The sequence below is a fragment of the Phyllobates terribilis genome, unplaced genomic scaffold, assembly GCF_046119375.1.
Source record: "Phyllobates terribilis strain yellow unplaced genomic scaffold, ASM4611937v1 Scaffold_4__5_contigs__length_816908805, whole genome shotgun sequence".
Taxonomy (NCBI): domain Eukaryota; kingdom Metazoa; phylum Chordata; class Amphibia; order Anura; family Dendrobatidae; genus Phyllobates; species Phyllobates terribilis.
The window spans coordinates 404,406,584-404,422,603 of record NW_027362764.1 but is presented as its reverse complement, the minus strand read 5'-3'; the positions used below and the strand labels follow the sequence as shown (position 1 = coordinate 404,422,603).

General features: G+C 42.7%; 1 protein-coding gene across 1 annotated transcript in view; it reads right to left on the bottom strand.

Annotated features, from left to right (window-relative positions):
• The window catches only part of LOC141265448 (uncharacterized), a 55,811-nt gene extending 41,164 nt beyond the window's left edge, over positions 1 to 14,647 (bottom strand). The window contains exons 1-5 of the mRNA XM_073678574.1: positions 14,407 to 14,647; positions 8,125 to 8,196; positions 6,201 to 6,272; positions 6,108 to 6,126; positions 3,259 to 3,327 (exon numbers count right to left, since the gene is read on the bottom strand). Of these exons, the coding sequence (XP_073534675.1) occupies positions 3,259 to 3,327; positions 6,108 to 6,126; positions 6,201 to 6,272; positions 8,125 to 8,163 (199 nt within the window). The 5' untranslated portion in view covers positions 8,164 to 8,196; positions 14,407 to 14,647. The remainder of the gene's footprint in view (positions 1 to 3,258; positions 3,328 to 6,107; positions 6,127 to 6,200; positions 6,273 to 8,124; positions 8,197 to 14,406) is intronic.
• Between the last annotated feature and the right edge of the window lie 1,373 nt (positions 14,648 to 16,020).

Below are 16,020 nucleotides of genomic sequence, written 5' to 3'. Positions count from 1 at the left end.
GAAATTATTTGATCCTGTGCTGTTTTTGTAAGTTTTCCCATTGACAAAGACATGGACAGTCTATAGTTTTAAGGGTAGGTTAATTTTAACATTGAGAGATTGAATATATAAAAGAAAATCAAGAAAATCACATTGTATAAATCAGATAAACATTTTTTGCAGTGAGAAATAAGTATTTGATCCCTCTGGCAAACAACACTTAATACTTGGTGGCAAAACCCTTGTTGGCAAGCACAGCAGTCAGACGTTTTTTGTAGTTGATGATGAGGTTTGCGCACATGTCAGGAGGAATTATGGTCCACTCCTCTTTGCAGATCATCTCTAAAATCATTAAGATTTTGAGGCTGCCGCTTGGCAACTCGGAGCTTCAACTCCCTCCATAAGTTTTCTATGGGATTAAGGTCTGGAGACTGGCTAGGCCACTCCATGACCTTAATGTGCTTTTTTTTGAGCCACTCCTTTGTTGCCTTGACGGTATGTTTTGGGTCATTGTCGTGCAGGAAGACCCAGCCACGACCCATTTTTAATGTCCTGGCGGAGGGAAGGAGGTTGTCACTCAGGATTTTACGGTACATGGCTCCATCCATTCTCCCATTGATGCGGTAAAGTAGTCCTGTGCCCTTAGAAGAGAAACACCCCCAAAACATAATGTTTCCACCTCCATGCTTGACAGTAGAGACTGTATTCTTTGGGTCATAGGCAGCATTTCTCTTCCTCCAAACATGGCGACTTGAGTTAATGCCAAAGAGCTCAATTTTTGTCTCATCTGACCACAGCACCTTCTCCCAATAACTCACAGAATCATCCAGGTGTTCACGGGCAAACTTCAGATGGGACTGCACAGGTGCCTTCTTGAGCAGGGGGACCTTGCGGGCACTGCAGGATTTTAAACCTTTAAGGCGTAACGTGCTACCAATGGTTTTCTTGGTGACTGTGGTCCCAGATGCCTTGAAATCATTAACAAGTTCCCCCCGTGTAGTTTAAGGCTGATCTCTCACCTTCCTCATGATCAAGGATACCCCACGAGGTGAGATTTTGCATGGTGCCCCAGATCGATGTCGATTGACAGTCATTTTGTATTTCTTTCGTTTTCTTACTATTGCACCGACCTTTGTCTCCTTCTCACCCAGCATCTTACTTATGGTTTTGTAGCCCATTCCAGCTTTGCGCAGGTCTATGATCTTGTCCCTGACATCCTTAGAAAGCTCTTTGGTCTTGCCCATGTTGTAGAGGTTGGAGTCTGACTGATTAATTGAGTCTGTGGACAGGAGTCTTTTATACAGGTGACTATGTAAGACAGCTGTCTTTAATGCAGGTAATGAGTTGATTAGGAGCGTCTAACTGGTCTGTAGGAGCCAGAACTCATAATGGTTTGTAGGGGATCAAATACTTATTTCTCACTGCAAAAAAAAAAAAAATTATCTAATTTATACAATGTGATTTTCTATATTTTTTTGGGATATTCTCTCAATGTTAAAATTAACCTACCCTTAAAATTATAGACTGTTCATGTCTTTGTCAATGGGCAAACTTCCAAAACAGCAAGGGATCAAATAATTATTTCCTTCACTGTACGCGGTGATCAGCAGCCTTGGATTAAGTACATTACCAGACTGCTGATCACTGCTATAAACAAGTTAAAAAAAAGGAGGATACTTTACTTACATTGCACGCAGCATCCTCCCCTTCTCTCAGTGAGCAGAGCTGTCTCTAGAGTCAGATCAGCCAGGAGGTGGAGGGGCAGACACACAAGACATCAGAGAGCAGCAGTGCAAGATGAGAGCAGTCATATCTGTTGTGTGTGGTGCCCACTAACCAGCACACTCCAGGTAAACTATGCAGCTGGTTACCATCTAATTTTTGTTGTGATGGGATATGAAGGAGGGGGGGAATTTGAGTGTGCGCACGAGCGCGCACGTTCCCGAGCATGCACGTGCACGCATGTGCATTTTCCTGAGTGCATATGAGCGCGCATGTGTATTTTCCTGAGTGTATTTTCCTGTGTGCATGTCTATTTTCTTGTGTGTATGAGTGTGAAGATCGCTGGTTCAGGTCCCTTGATGGAATTAAATACAGTAGAAAGTCAATTTTTTTATAAATATGAAAAAATAAAAAAATATGATTCCCCCCCCCCCCCATTAAAAATAAATTACTAAAAATACATATGTTTGGTACTGCTGCGTACGTGAAGGTCCGATCTATTAAAATATAAAATTAATTAACCTGTTAGGTAAATGGCGCAATGAGGGGGGGGGGGGAATCGAAATGCGAGAATTAATGTTTTTTTCAGCAGCAGCAACAATGCAATAAAATTTAATAAAAGGTGATCAAAACATTGTATCTACCCCAAAATGGTATCAGTAAAATCATCAGCTCACAGCGCAAAAAATACTGTATGGATAACTATGGGGTGCATTATGTACGTGAATTTAAATAAATAAAAATTTCACTATTGTTGTCAATATCTTAAGAAAAGTTATTTTTCAAGGAAATATACAGATGTATCAGTGTACAGGTGAGGCCATCTATGAGATTTCAATATGTAGATCAGGCCAGTATAGCTAATACCATCATGCGCAATATGCCCCAGACCGGTGTATCTAATCCCATCATCAGGGCTCAGTGTAGGGTATCATGTGCTGCAAATAATCCCAGTGTGTGAGACATTCCACAGATCTAACCCCAGTTTATGATACAGCTAGCAGCACCAACTAACAGAATCGGTGCAGCCGGCCATCCTCTGTGACACTGTACTTGTCAGTATCGTTGGCAGTCACCAACAAAATGTCTCTGCACTGTGATCCTAAACTTCATCCTCTCATCTTTTTACAAACACCCAGAAGGGGAGGGGAGGGGAGGAGTGATGTCACACACGTGAGCAGATCCTGCCCACATTTACTGCAGTCGTAATGTGAGCTACTTGTACACTAGGTTTTCATGGCAAATTTCAGCAGCTGCTCCCCCTAGTGTTTAAAAGTGGAAATCCCAAACCTTTTTACATTATTTTTCAGATGTGACTTCATTAAAACTGAATGATATTTAAAAAAAAAAAATTAAGCCATTAATACTTTACATTTTTTCAACTGTTAATTTTTTTTTTAATGACATCTTTCCTTTAAAATTAAAAAAAAAATTACCTGAATACCCAACAAACAGATCTACAGTACTCTGCGATCTCTAAATAACAGTCTGTTGGCTATTTCACAGAAATATTGTGTTCCGAAATAAACTGCTTTAACACAAATGTTAGTACCTTACCAATCATAGGTTCCTCTTTTAAATATGTATCAAGAAAATACTGAAGACGTTGTAAATTTGTCAAGACATCTAAGAGAAAAATAACAATTATACTCTATACATAGTGTATAAAACAAAAAGTGCAATCCAATTTAAGAAATGTAGTAAATTTGTACATTGCAAAGAAAAAAAAAACAACTTAGGTTGATTTTCAGTATAATTTATTAAAGGAACTTAGAACTTACATGGATCTAGCAGCCGCTAACTTGACAGTCTACGCCATCTTGGCGGTACAGCCATTCTCACTTGCTCACTACATCTTTACGGTAGGGCACTGCCCCACTCGTGCTGGAGGTTGCTATATATGTACCTTGAGGCACACACAGTTGGAAAAACAAAAGGGTTCTGGGCTCATAGCCATGGCAGGACATTCACGTCTACAGGTACACATTCTACATTTACTTTGGAATAGCAAAGTTTACAAAGATCATTGAGCAAAAATGAATAAAGGTCCCATTGGTTTAGTTATTGATAAAAGCTCATCAACCCTCAATGAAAAATTGGTGTGTCATTTTAGAAATTTACAAAATTCAGCATACATTAAAGGCTATGTACACCTTTGCTATGATTTTGTTTAATTGTTCATTCGCTTCTTAAATATAAAATGAAGGAAATTTTAGAATAGCCATTAATAAAGAGGACCGATCACCTCTAGGCAAACCTCATTAAGTAAAAGGTAACCAAAATGTACATAATTAGCAAAAGTTCAAAATTTCTTCTGAGTTAACGATAATAGCTCTGCCAAGCATCAGGCTCTCTGCCCTCTCAAAATTTTGACAACTGCGTGAGACTTCCTTCTCCCGAGCTGAGAGAAGCCACTGCGTGTGTGAGGAGGAGATTGAGTGTGTGGCATGTAAGGGCTCATTCAGATGCAAGCAATTTTTCAAGTATATTAAAAAAAAAAAAAAAAAAAAAAAAAAAAAAAGGGTGCTGGACCATACCCATGTTCCACACACCTATACTTCCACCCATGTTCTGTGAACCCGCCCTGTACTGACTATTCTTCCTTACACTGCCCTTAGTTCCTACCATTTGAATCCTGTACCTTGTACTACGGTCTCATACTGCGGCATCACCATAGACCGTGTAATCCGTTTCACTTAAGTTTTTTCCTACCTATATTCTGCGTACCACTCCTGTACTGACATGCTTACCTTACACTGCTCGTTTCCCCCCTACTTGTACAGACCACGCTCTATGAAAATCGTATCCAGTCCGGAATTTGCTCAGTTTGGAGGCCATGCCCCCACTGTAGCCATACACAGTAAGACACATCCCCTATGGCCTATATAACCACACTTTGATATTTTTCCTGGAGTCCCTCAGGTCCCTTGCCCAGATCAGCAGAATATTTTCATTTAAGATATCTACTATGTATATTCCCTACCTTGATTCCTGGGCTTATCATACCTTGTATGATCATTGTATATATGTAGAATATATAAATATTTCTCTCTGGTCTCTTCTGTCTTGATTTGTACATATTTTTACTTTGCCCTCTTTTTCCACAGCGACTCTATATGAATAAGACCCTGGTGGGTCGGAACGTTATTTGTTACAGTCGCATTTCCAGCACCCCTTTATATTTGTGCAAATGCGCAATCATCACTTATATAAAACTTTGTTGCATTGAAAATCATCAACCACGAGTGTGCAGTGAATCTCTACCCACAAAAAAAAATAAAAATACCAATTTTCATAAGGGTTTGGACAGTGTCAGTTTTTACCATCAGAGTTTCATCAGTTTTTCTCATATGCTGATTGAAGCTTCTGCTATGGCCATGTTCACACGTTCAGTATTTGGTCAGTATTTTCCATCAGTATTTGTAAGCCAAAACCAGGAGTGGAACAGAGGAAAAGTATAATAGAAACACGTCACCACTTCTGTATTTATCACCCACTCCTGGTTTTGGCTTACAAGTACTGACCAAATACTGAAGGTGGAGACGTGGCCTATTAGTCAAAAACAGACAGCAAACAAATGGCATGTGAGTGCGGACCGATTTTTTCACTGACCCATAGACTTGCATTGGTGAGTTTAAAAATTGGACATTTCTGTGATTTGGTGCAGACCGCTCTGTCCACAAAAATACATGGACATGTAAAGGGCTCCATAGACTATAATCAGTACGAGGACTAACCGTGAAAAACACTGAGAGAACGCATTCGTGAACAACTGATGTCTGAGTTAGACTTTAGAGATGGATATCTGGGCTGGTGGAAGGAGGAGACAATTTTCAACCAATTTCCTTTTTCGCTGATTCACTGACCATTCCGACACAATGAATAAATTCACCATGTTTGGACGTCGCTACAAGCAAATTTCTGGAAAAAAAATTATGCAATTTTCCCCATCGATGAATCGTTGGTGCAAACAATGCAAATTAGTGAAACCAACAAAATCAACTTCTGCCCCTCCATTTGGTAATGCCCAAAGAAAAGAATCTCACCAGATTTTTAGCTAAAATTATAGTAAAACACAAAATCAGTAAAACTGAAGGAAATCATCAATTTACTCATGATATATACTGTATGAGAAAAGTGTTTAAGATTCATCCCTTGTCACTTATGTTGTGTCTAACACAATAGAGGTAAATACATGCCAATGACTACAAACATATGGCACATAGTAAGATATAAAATGTAATGTCAAAATAATGGATAAGATGATTATGTACAAAAAGCTGCTGATTTACGATTACTTTTTCTTTAATTTATACCCTTGGTAGTTAAAATATATATCTTCCACTTGTCTTGCTTTAAACTTCACTATATGTGGGTTATTACAGCTACTGCACAGCTCTACTCACCTGGTGATTCTTCTTTCACCTAAAGAAAAAAATAAATCAAATAAACGTGTGTGGATTTTCATTAATATGCTATGGTAACAAAAAGGCACTTACTACATTCCTGTGTTTTACGCCCCCTATGTGGTCACTCAAATGTAATGCAGATGAGCAGAAAACTTGGCAAACCTATATTGCATGATAAGAAATAAATTAAGTTAATCTTTTGCTCAAAAAAAAACAAAATTTATATATATATATATATATATATATATATATATATATATATATATATATATATATATATATATATATATATATATATATATATATATATATATATTTTTTTTTATTTTACACAAACTCAAACAAAATATCTTCTTTACATCGCCAATACAGCTTGGACCTACAGTGGGTCAGTAATGATTTGCCCCCTTAATTGTGACAAATACAGTACTCGGCATAAATGAGTACACGCCCTTTGAAAAGGATGATTTTTATCATTAACACCTCACTGAACACAGTTAATAAATTCTATCGAAAAAAATGTTTATTTTTGTCCGTAATCTTTTTGGGCCAAAAAAAGAAACACGTAAGTTTTGCAAAATGCCACCAAAATATCTGGCATACATATAAATCCCTCTAGGTGGGAACTGAAGTACACATGCAAAAAAATGTTACTTTTCCAAAAATTGCAATCAAGGGGAAACATCTGGAAGCCCTAAACCCCATCTACAATGGTGCAGTAAAAAAAAAAAAAAATCAAACAGGCGAACACATAAAATAGACTTAAAAATAGGCGTAAATGGAAAGATGAATGACAGCAACAAAAAAATACTCAAAACACTGACTGATAATGTGATGAAAAACAGGCGCAAATGCAATAATGAGTTGTCCCTTTGCGTTTTAGCTAAACATTTGGATGTGCTACGCCATGAGGGACTTTTTTTTGAGGCTATGTCCACACGATCCGGAGCCGACTGCGGCCCCAAGCTGACTGCGGCCCCCGCTCATTATGCAAATGAGCGGCAGCCGGGTTTTTTTTTTCTCACAAGCGGGCTTTCCCCATAGAGGTTAGGTCTATTGGGAAAGCCCGCATGCGGACCCGCAGGAGAAATAGACACGCTGCGGTCTGGAACGACGCGCAGCATGTCAGTTTCCGCGGGTGAGCCGCAGACGTATAGTGGTCATGGGATTTGTATAAATCCCATCCACAATGCTGTAACATCTGGCCGCTGTGGACTGCACGCAGCGCACTTGCTCTGCGTCCAATCCGCAGTGATCACTGATCGTGTGCACGTACCTTAAAGGTTTGAACCAGGAGGTTATAGCATTGACAAATGTCTGAATAGCTTGAGGTGTTTGTTGAAGCACAAGGCTCAGCATGGTGGATTATTGCAGCAGAGAATCTACTACTTACTACACTCAAATAGTACACTCAGGTGGTAGTGTGATCATTAAGGGGTTATTACCCAAATCACAATATGGTCTTATAATAATGTATACATATATTTATTAATTTGCGCCAATAAAACTGATTTTTAAAATCTGCCCAGTTTTGCACATATAACCCTCTGAATGATGCCCATCCAGGCATCATCATTGTAACTGCCTTGCTGTTGATCCACTGCTCCTGGTTGATCACTCTCTGCTTCCAGCACTGACAGAGTGCATTTTACATTAAGAACGCAGTCTATGCTCCTGGACAGTACCCTGCCTGACAGATTTTATTTTTAACCATCTACATCAATACTGCCTTTGGGTTTTTACATTACTGTTAGCTGGTTCCTAGCTGAGCACAACTCTCCTGCACACCTCCAAAATGGAGCTTGTAATAACTGGAAAGTGCAGAGCTGAGCTGTGTTAGTTGCCTGCTGCCGAGCAATTAATGATTGGAAACGTATTTCCAGCTAAGGTCAATTATGGCATCTCCACATTACACTTTTAAAGCCAAGATGCTGTAACGAGTAACTTTGTGAAAATATCATTATCTTACCAATAATATAAAAAAATAAATTACACTAAAAAAAAATAAACTTACTTCACAAAGAAAGACTGGTTTATTTTGTTCTGCACTCATTTCAACATTAGTCCTTATTTCATCAAGTAAAAGCTAAAAAAAAAAAAAAAAAAAATTAAACAAGCCACATCAGCATATAAAGCCTTTCAGCGTTATCACTCAGTTCATAGTTTACAGTACTTAAGGTGAATTCGCACATAGCGTAGATACACACGTGGAGTAAAATCCACATAAGCCACAAATGAAAGATAAGCTAATTTTTCTTCAGATTTGTCCATTTTGAACCGCAGGAGAATTCTCCCACGCTGTAAGTGACGTGCATGAGGTGAGCTGAGTTCATTGGACATAAACTCGGCTCATCTTTATGCCGTCACAGCCAGACACTGAGGAACACAATTATGCCTGCGCTTCTCAGTGTCTGCGGCATGGCAAGCTGGATGGCAGCGTTCTGCTGCGGTCCAGCCTGTCATGTGAATGTAGCAGAGCTGGAGCTGTCGTGGGAACCATGGAAAGGTAAGGATGAGGTTGCTTTATTATTTTTCTTTTATTGCAGGAGATCGTTGGCTTCAGCTGGAATGGGCGTGACGGTAAGTATGGTTTAATTTAGAACAATAAAGAATTGTGTCTTTATTTCAATTAAAGGACTTTATTCTGGGTGTTTTTTTTTTGTTTTTTAACTTTGACTATGGGGTTAGTAATGGGGGTGTCTTATAGACGCCTCTCCATTACTAACCTGGGCTTGATGTCAGCTGGCATTATAAGCTGACATCAACCCCAACCGTATTACCCCACTGCCACCGCTACAGGGCAGCGTGGAAGAGCGAGGCTAAGTGCCAGAATTGGCGCATCCTATGGATGAGCCATTTCTGGGGCGGCTGACGGCTGGTGTTTCTAGCCTGGGAGGGGGCCAATATTCATGGCACCCTTCCTGGGCTATTAGGCTATGAGCCCACGGTGCAGAAATGAAGCAGAAAATTTCTGCATCTCCCTGGCAGAAAAAACGCATGCAGATTGTGCATGCGTTTTTCCTGCAGAATACATGCGGATTCACATGCGTATCCACATGCGTTAACGCATGTGTTTCCGCATGCGGACTGACAAGCACTTTCCAGGCGATAGCATCACTTGGAAAGTGCTTGACAACTAGGTCACACTGTATAAATCCATGCAAACGGCATGGATTTATATAGTGTGACCGTAAAAATAAAAAAATAAACCTATACTCCCCCCCCGATTCCCCGACATGTGCTGCAGCGCTCGTCCTGGCTTCTTCCGGGTTGGCGGCACATCGCGAGACAGCCTGCGGTCACATGACCGCGACGTCATCTCAGGTCCTGGAAGGAGAAGCGCTGCCGGCAAGCAGAGAGAAGCCGCCGGACAGGTGAATATAAACTTTATTTATTATTTTATTCTTTTTTTTTTACAGGTACAATGGTACCCAGGTCTGGATGAGAGTCTTCTCTCCTCCAGAACTGGGTACCATCCGCACATAGAGACGCATAAAATCCGCTTGTACAAATGTACAGACGCGGATATTTTGCGTCTCAATGCAAGTCAATGGTGGTGCTTCCGCAAAATTAATGAACATGCTGCGGATTTATTTGCGCTGCAGAAAAGCTGCGGAAAAATCTGCAGCATGTGCATTGACATTGCGGAATGCCATTGGGGATCATGGGGTGAGGATTACCATGCGTTTTTGATGCGTTTCCGCTGCGGAAATTCCGCAGCATAAACGCATGAAAAAAGCGTCGTGTGCAAGCAGCCTTAATATCAGCCCCCAGCTGTCTGCCTAGCCTTTGCTAGCTATTAAAATAGGGGGGACCCCACGTCATTTTTTGGGGGGTCCCCCATTTTAATAGCTAGTAAAGGCTAGGTATTCAGCTGGGGGCTGATATTAGTAGCCTGGGAAGCTCCGTGGGTATTACCCCCTTCCCAGGCTTCAAACATCTGCCCCAGCCGTCTGCTTAACCTCCGCTAGAGCCTAAAATTACGGGGGACCCCACGCCAATTTTTTTTTTAATAAATCCTTTATTTTAACACTAAATGACAAGTACAGTAATCAACACTATCACTGTACTTCATATATATGTGACTGACATGTTTCTATCTATCTAATCTATGTGTGATTCTCTATTCTTTCTATTCTAAATTGTCGGGTACCGATGATGAATTGCCGGCCGGCTTTTTTAAAGAGACGTTGCATGAAAACACTGTTATTTTTTTTAATGAATCCTTTACACTAAATGACAAGTACAGAAAGGCAACACTGTCACTGTACTTATTATATATGTGACTGACATGTTTCTATCTATCTAATCTATGTGTGATGTTCTATTCTTTCTGTTCTAAATTGTCAGGTACCGGTGTATGCCGCTGCTGAATTGCCGGCTTTTCATGTCATTCTACATTATTCTTAGCTGTTTTCCTTCATGTAGAATTAACCTACAAGGAAAGAAAGGGTATTTTTATTCCGATATTTGTGTCCCATTGACTTGCATTGGTTTCCGGTATCGGAATCGGCGATATCCGATACTTTTTGGGTATCGGTCCGATCCCATCCAATCCGATATTTCCTGATATCGAAAGGTATCGCTCAACACTAATAAAGACTGGATTTATGTACAAATCATCCCAACACCATTGCTTCTTGGGTTTTGTTGTATTGGCATTAAATGTGCAGTAAAAATGAACAGAACATACCGTATTTTTCGGACTATAAGATGCACCCCAAATTTTGGGGTGGAGAATAGGAAAAAATAATTTTTTATAAGAAGGGGGTCCATCTTATAGTCTGAATAGGTATCTTAGCAGGATCGCAGGGCCCTCCGTTCCCTCCCTCAGGAACCCGGCGGCTGCAGCAGAAGAGGTGAGATGCTGCGGGGCTGGTGCCTGGCTGGGGTCCTGGTGTTCGGGTTTGGGGGCCTGGTGCCGGTGTCTTGCTGTGAGCGGCTTTCAGTCCCCGGGGCCATCTTTCTGAAGCTGTGATCTACAGGAAAATGGCCGCCGGCATCACAGAGCGCATGCACCGGCTCTGGCGGCCATTTTCCTGTAGATCACAGCTTCAGGAACATGACTGCAGCCACAGGAAAGCCGCTCACACAGCTCTGCCTGACAGCCAGACACCGGTTCAGGTACCCAGTCATGCCCCGGCCCAGGTACCCAGTCAGATACCGGCCCGCCTCACATCTTCTTCCGCTGCCACAGTCGCTGCCTTCCTGATGGTGGGAGAGAACGGAGGGCCCTGTGACCACCACCAGCAAGTTACGTTCGGACCATAAGACACCCCCCCATTTTCCTCTGAAATTTGGGGGAAAAAAGTGCGTATTAGGCTATGTGCCCACGATGCAGAAATGCTCCGGATTTTTCCTGAGCATTTCTCCATCTCCCTGGCAGAAAAAACGCATTCGGATTTTACATGCGTTTTTTCAGCCAGGGGCAAGCGTTTGTCACGCGTTTTGCACATGTGATTTCGCATGCGGGTTGTCAAGCGCTTTCCAAGCGATTTTAGCATCACTTGGAAAGTGCTTGACAACTTGGTCACACTATATAAATTCATGCAACCAGAATATATAGTGTGACCAAGTTAGTTAAAAAAAAAAGAAAAAAAGAATAAAAATGGTAAAAAATAAAAAAACAACAACATTATACTCACCTTCCGATGGCCCCCGGTCTCCTTATCCGATGCGTCCGGTCTCCCTGGTGTCTCGCGGTGGCGTAAAAGGACCTTCCATGACGTCCTTTAGTGATATGACAGGTCACGCGACTGCCGACGTCAGTGGTCGCGTGACCCGTCACATGACTACATGACGTCATGGAAGGTCCTTTTAGACCAACGCGAGCCGCCGGGGAGCCAGGACGCATCACTAAGGAGACCGGGGGCCATCAGAAGGTGAGTATAAGGCTTTTTTATTTTAAATTCTTTTTTTTACAGGTACTATGGTACCCGGGTCTGGATGAGAGTCTCCTCTTCTCCATTCTCCAGATACCATCCCGGGTACCATCCGCACATTGAATCGCTTAATATCCGCATGTGCACATGTAGTCATGCGGATATTAAGCGATTCAATGCAAGTCAATGGCGGCAAAAACGCCGCGCTTACGCAAAATAATTGGTAGTGCTGCGGATTTTTCCACAATGACAATCCGCTGTGGAAATTTCCGCATGTGCACAGCACATGCGGATTATCATTGGGGAACATGGCAGGCCTTCTACCAAGCGTTTTTTAAGTGTTTCTGCGGCGGAATTGCCGCTGCGGAAACGCTTAAAAACGCATAGTGGGCACACAGCCTTATGGTCCAAAAAATACGGTAATTCTCATATGCGATTACTGCGAAACCAAACTTGTATTGTAATAATTAAATAGATTTTTAGGATCAGTAGGGGTCCTAGTGGTCGAACCCCCAGCGAACAAGAAGTTATCCCTCATCACATGGTTAATGGTTAACTTCCTAACTTGAGACTAATCCTTTAGTATTTGAGTGGGGTCTAACCTTAAAGTGACTGTCAGCGCAAAATGACTGTTCAAACCAAATAAAGTGCTCAGCGTATCATTGCGAGCCCAATCGTTTAAATGCAACTTCCCACCATTTCCCTCTCTTTTTTGATTGACAGCTCTGGCAGAGATAAATGTAAAACAAGCAGGTGGGAAGGTGATCTAAAGGGGTTGTCCATTTCTAGTACAACCCCTTCTCAATTCGTATGTTTGCCCCCAGTAAAATAACACTTTTATACTCCCTCCGGTGACAGTGGTGTTGGCACTGGCTCTCCCAGGGATCGCGTGACCTTGTTAAGCCACGCAACCTGTACGGCCAATCAGCGGCTGCTTCACTCTCCCCACCTTTCGTCATATCACATACATCCGGAGGAAATGAGCGCTGGTGCTCTCTCCCCTCCTCTGGATGTATGTGATGCGTCCAAAGGTGGGGAGAGTGAAGCAGCCGCTGATTGGCTGCGTGACTTAAGCTATGTGCCCACGATGCAGAAATGCTCAGGATTTTTTCCTGAGTGTTTCTGCATCTCCCTGGCAGAAAAAAACGCATGCGGATTGTACATGCGGATTGTACATGCGTTTTTCCTGCCAGGGACAAGCGGAAGTGAAGCGTTCTTCACATGCATTTCCACATGCGGGTTGACAAGCGCTTTCCAAGCGATTTTAGCATCACTTGGAAAGTGCTTGACAACTTGGTCACACTATATAAATCCATGCAAAAGGCATAGATTTATATAGTGTGACCCGAGAGAATGGTTAAAAATAAACCTATACTTACCTTCTGATGGCCCCCGAGACTTGCTGTGTTCCTGTGCTGGCAGCCGGCAGATCGCGGTACACTGAAGGAGCTGCCGTCACATGACTGACGTCAGCGCAGGTCCTTCAGTCCTGCGCGATCTGTCGGCAAGCACAGGGAAGGAGTCTGGGGGCCGTCGGAAGGTGAATATAATCTTTATTTTTTATTTTATTTTTTTTACAGCTTTTAATGGTACCTGGAGGAGAGTCTCCTGTAATAATAATAGTAATATATATTATATATATATATATATATATTTTTTTAACAAAGTTTGGATTTTTTTTAACCACATAAATAAAAAAGACCCTATACATGTTTGGTATCTATGAGCTCGTAATGACCTGGAGAATCATAATGGCAGGTCAGTTTAACCATATAGTGAACATGGTAAAATTAAAAAAAATTGTGGAATTGCACTTTTTTTGCACTTTCACCGCACTTGGAATTTGTTTCCCGTTTTCCAGTACACGATATAGTAAAACCAATGGTGTCGTTCAAAAGTACAACTCATCCCACAAAAAAAAAAGCCTCAACTGAAAAATAAAAAAAGTTATGACTCTGGGAAGAAATGGAGCAAAAAACGAAAATGCAAAAACCCATGATGGTAAAGGGGTTAAATATTTGGCCACACCATGGCTCAGCAAGTCCCTGTGCTGGGTTTGATACTGGGGACCTACAACCTAATTGGGACAATAAGAAGTTAGAGGGGGTCTTTTCATATGAAGTGCTCTGCCCATGACTGACACCATGATTGTCTGATCACAACTGCAGCTGATTTCCCAACTTTAATGCACGGGAAAAATAACGTGAACATCCCCGTAGAGCAGTGTGATGACATATAGAAATGGAGGAACCAACGTACATGTGACCAGACAAGAGGACGGCAATGAGATCTCGGCGTTATCTTACAGGCGGAAGCATACGCATACACACAGCAGTAATCCGTCCCCTGGCACACTACCCTGCCATTGGCGTGGGTCAGGAGCCGTCCTACCGTACTGGCCGGATCCTCCTCACCTGATGGCTTGTGCACCCTCTATACTGTCCATGTAAACCGTGTCGTCACTTCTGGGATGTGACGTCATAGAGACGGTGGCAGAGGCTGGCGCTGAGAGCGGGGGAAAACCTGCTCTGGATCGGAGGGAACAGCGAGCTGTGGAGCTAGAGGCTGGCGGCAGAGGGACTACATCATCCTGTGCGAGCTCTGCACACGCGCACATCGCCATAACCTGACAAAGCTTTCGGGCCTCACACTGGTTCTCGCGTTATCACGGCTGTAACACTCTACAGAGCATGCGCACAAGGGTGACCCTGGCTGTGATTGCGGCCACCCGGCCACTACTGTCGGGTCTACTGGGCTTACTTCAGGCTGTGTAGTCGCTGACTGCAGGTTCCCATACTGTGAAGTGGTTATTCCCGTCTATGAAATACGATCACATGGGGTTATGCTGCAGATTTGAAGAAACTCTAGATTCGACCTTAAAAAGAGCTTTTCTAGGACTAATGCTTAGAAATACTTATATGGAGGACCCCCATATAAAAAAATGTGCTTAAAGGGGCTGTCCAGTACTTTATATTACCCCCCCAATGTATCCCCCCAGGGCCCCTAAGGATTTTTGTAATTACCTTACTGTTGCAGATACTGCCTGTGAGCGGCGCTATCGCTGGCCGCTCACAGGCATCACGTGACCCCCGGCTGCAGCCGGCTCTGACATCCGCTGACGTCACGACAAGTGCTGGCAGCAGCCGGGGGTCTCTGTCTTCTGCGTTCCGGTGGCATGCCATGTTGTGGGCGGGGTTACAGGAGGAAAGAGGTCCCTGCCCGTGAGGGCTCACAGTCTACAATGGGTAGAGCTGGTTGTGCAGCGATATAGTGAAACAAAGGTTACTGTAGGTTGTAGGCTTATCAGAAGAGGTGGGTCTTTACGTTCCTTTTGAAGGTTTCTACGGTAGAGTAGGGGGGAAGCACGGGAGAAATCTTGTATGCGATTGTGGGAAGAGGGGAGTAGAGAAGGCGATCTTGTGAGGATCGGAGGTTGCTTGCAGGTAAGTACCGGGAGACTAGGTCAGAGATATATGGAGGGGACAGGTTGTGGATGGCTTTGTATGTCATGGTTAGGGTTTTGAACTGGAGTCTCTGGGTAATGGAGAGCCAGTGAAGGGATTGACTGAAAGGAGAAGAGAGGGGACAGGTGGATAGATTGGAGGGGTGCGAGAGTGTTAGAGGGAAGGACAGAGAGCAGGAGGCTGCAGTAGTCAAAGAGGAGATGATGAGGGCATGCACTAGTGTTTTCACAGATTCTTGGTTAAGGAATTTGCGGATCTGGGAAATATTTTTGAGTTGGAGTCAACTGGAGGTGAAAGGGCTGGGATATGTGGTATGAAGGAGAGAGCAGAGTCAAGGGTTACTCCGAAGCAGCGAGCTTGTGGGACTGGGGAGAGTGAGCAGCCATTGACTTTGATGGAGGGGGGTTGAGTGAGATGGGGGAAAGATGATGAATATTAAGTTTTAGAAATATAGCAGAGAAGAAGGATGAAATATCAGACAGACATTGTGGGATTTTGGTTAGTAGGGAGGAGATATCAGGTCCAGAGAGGTAGATCTGTGTGTCATCAGCATGGAGGTGATAC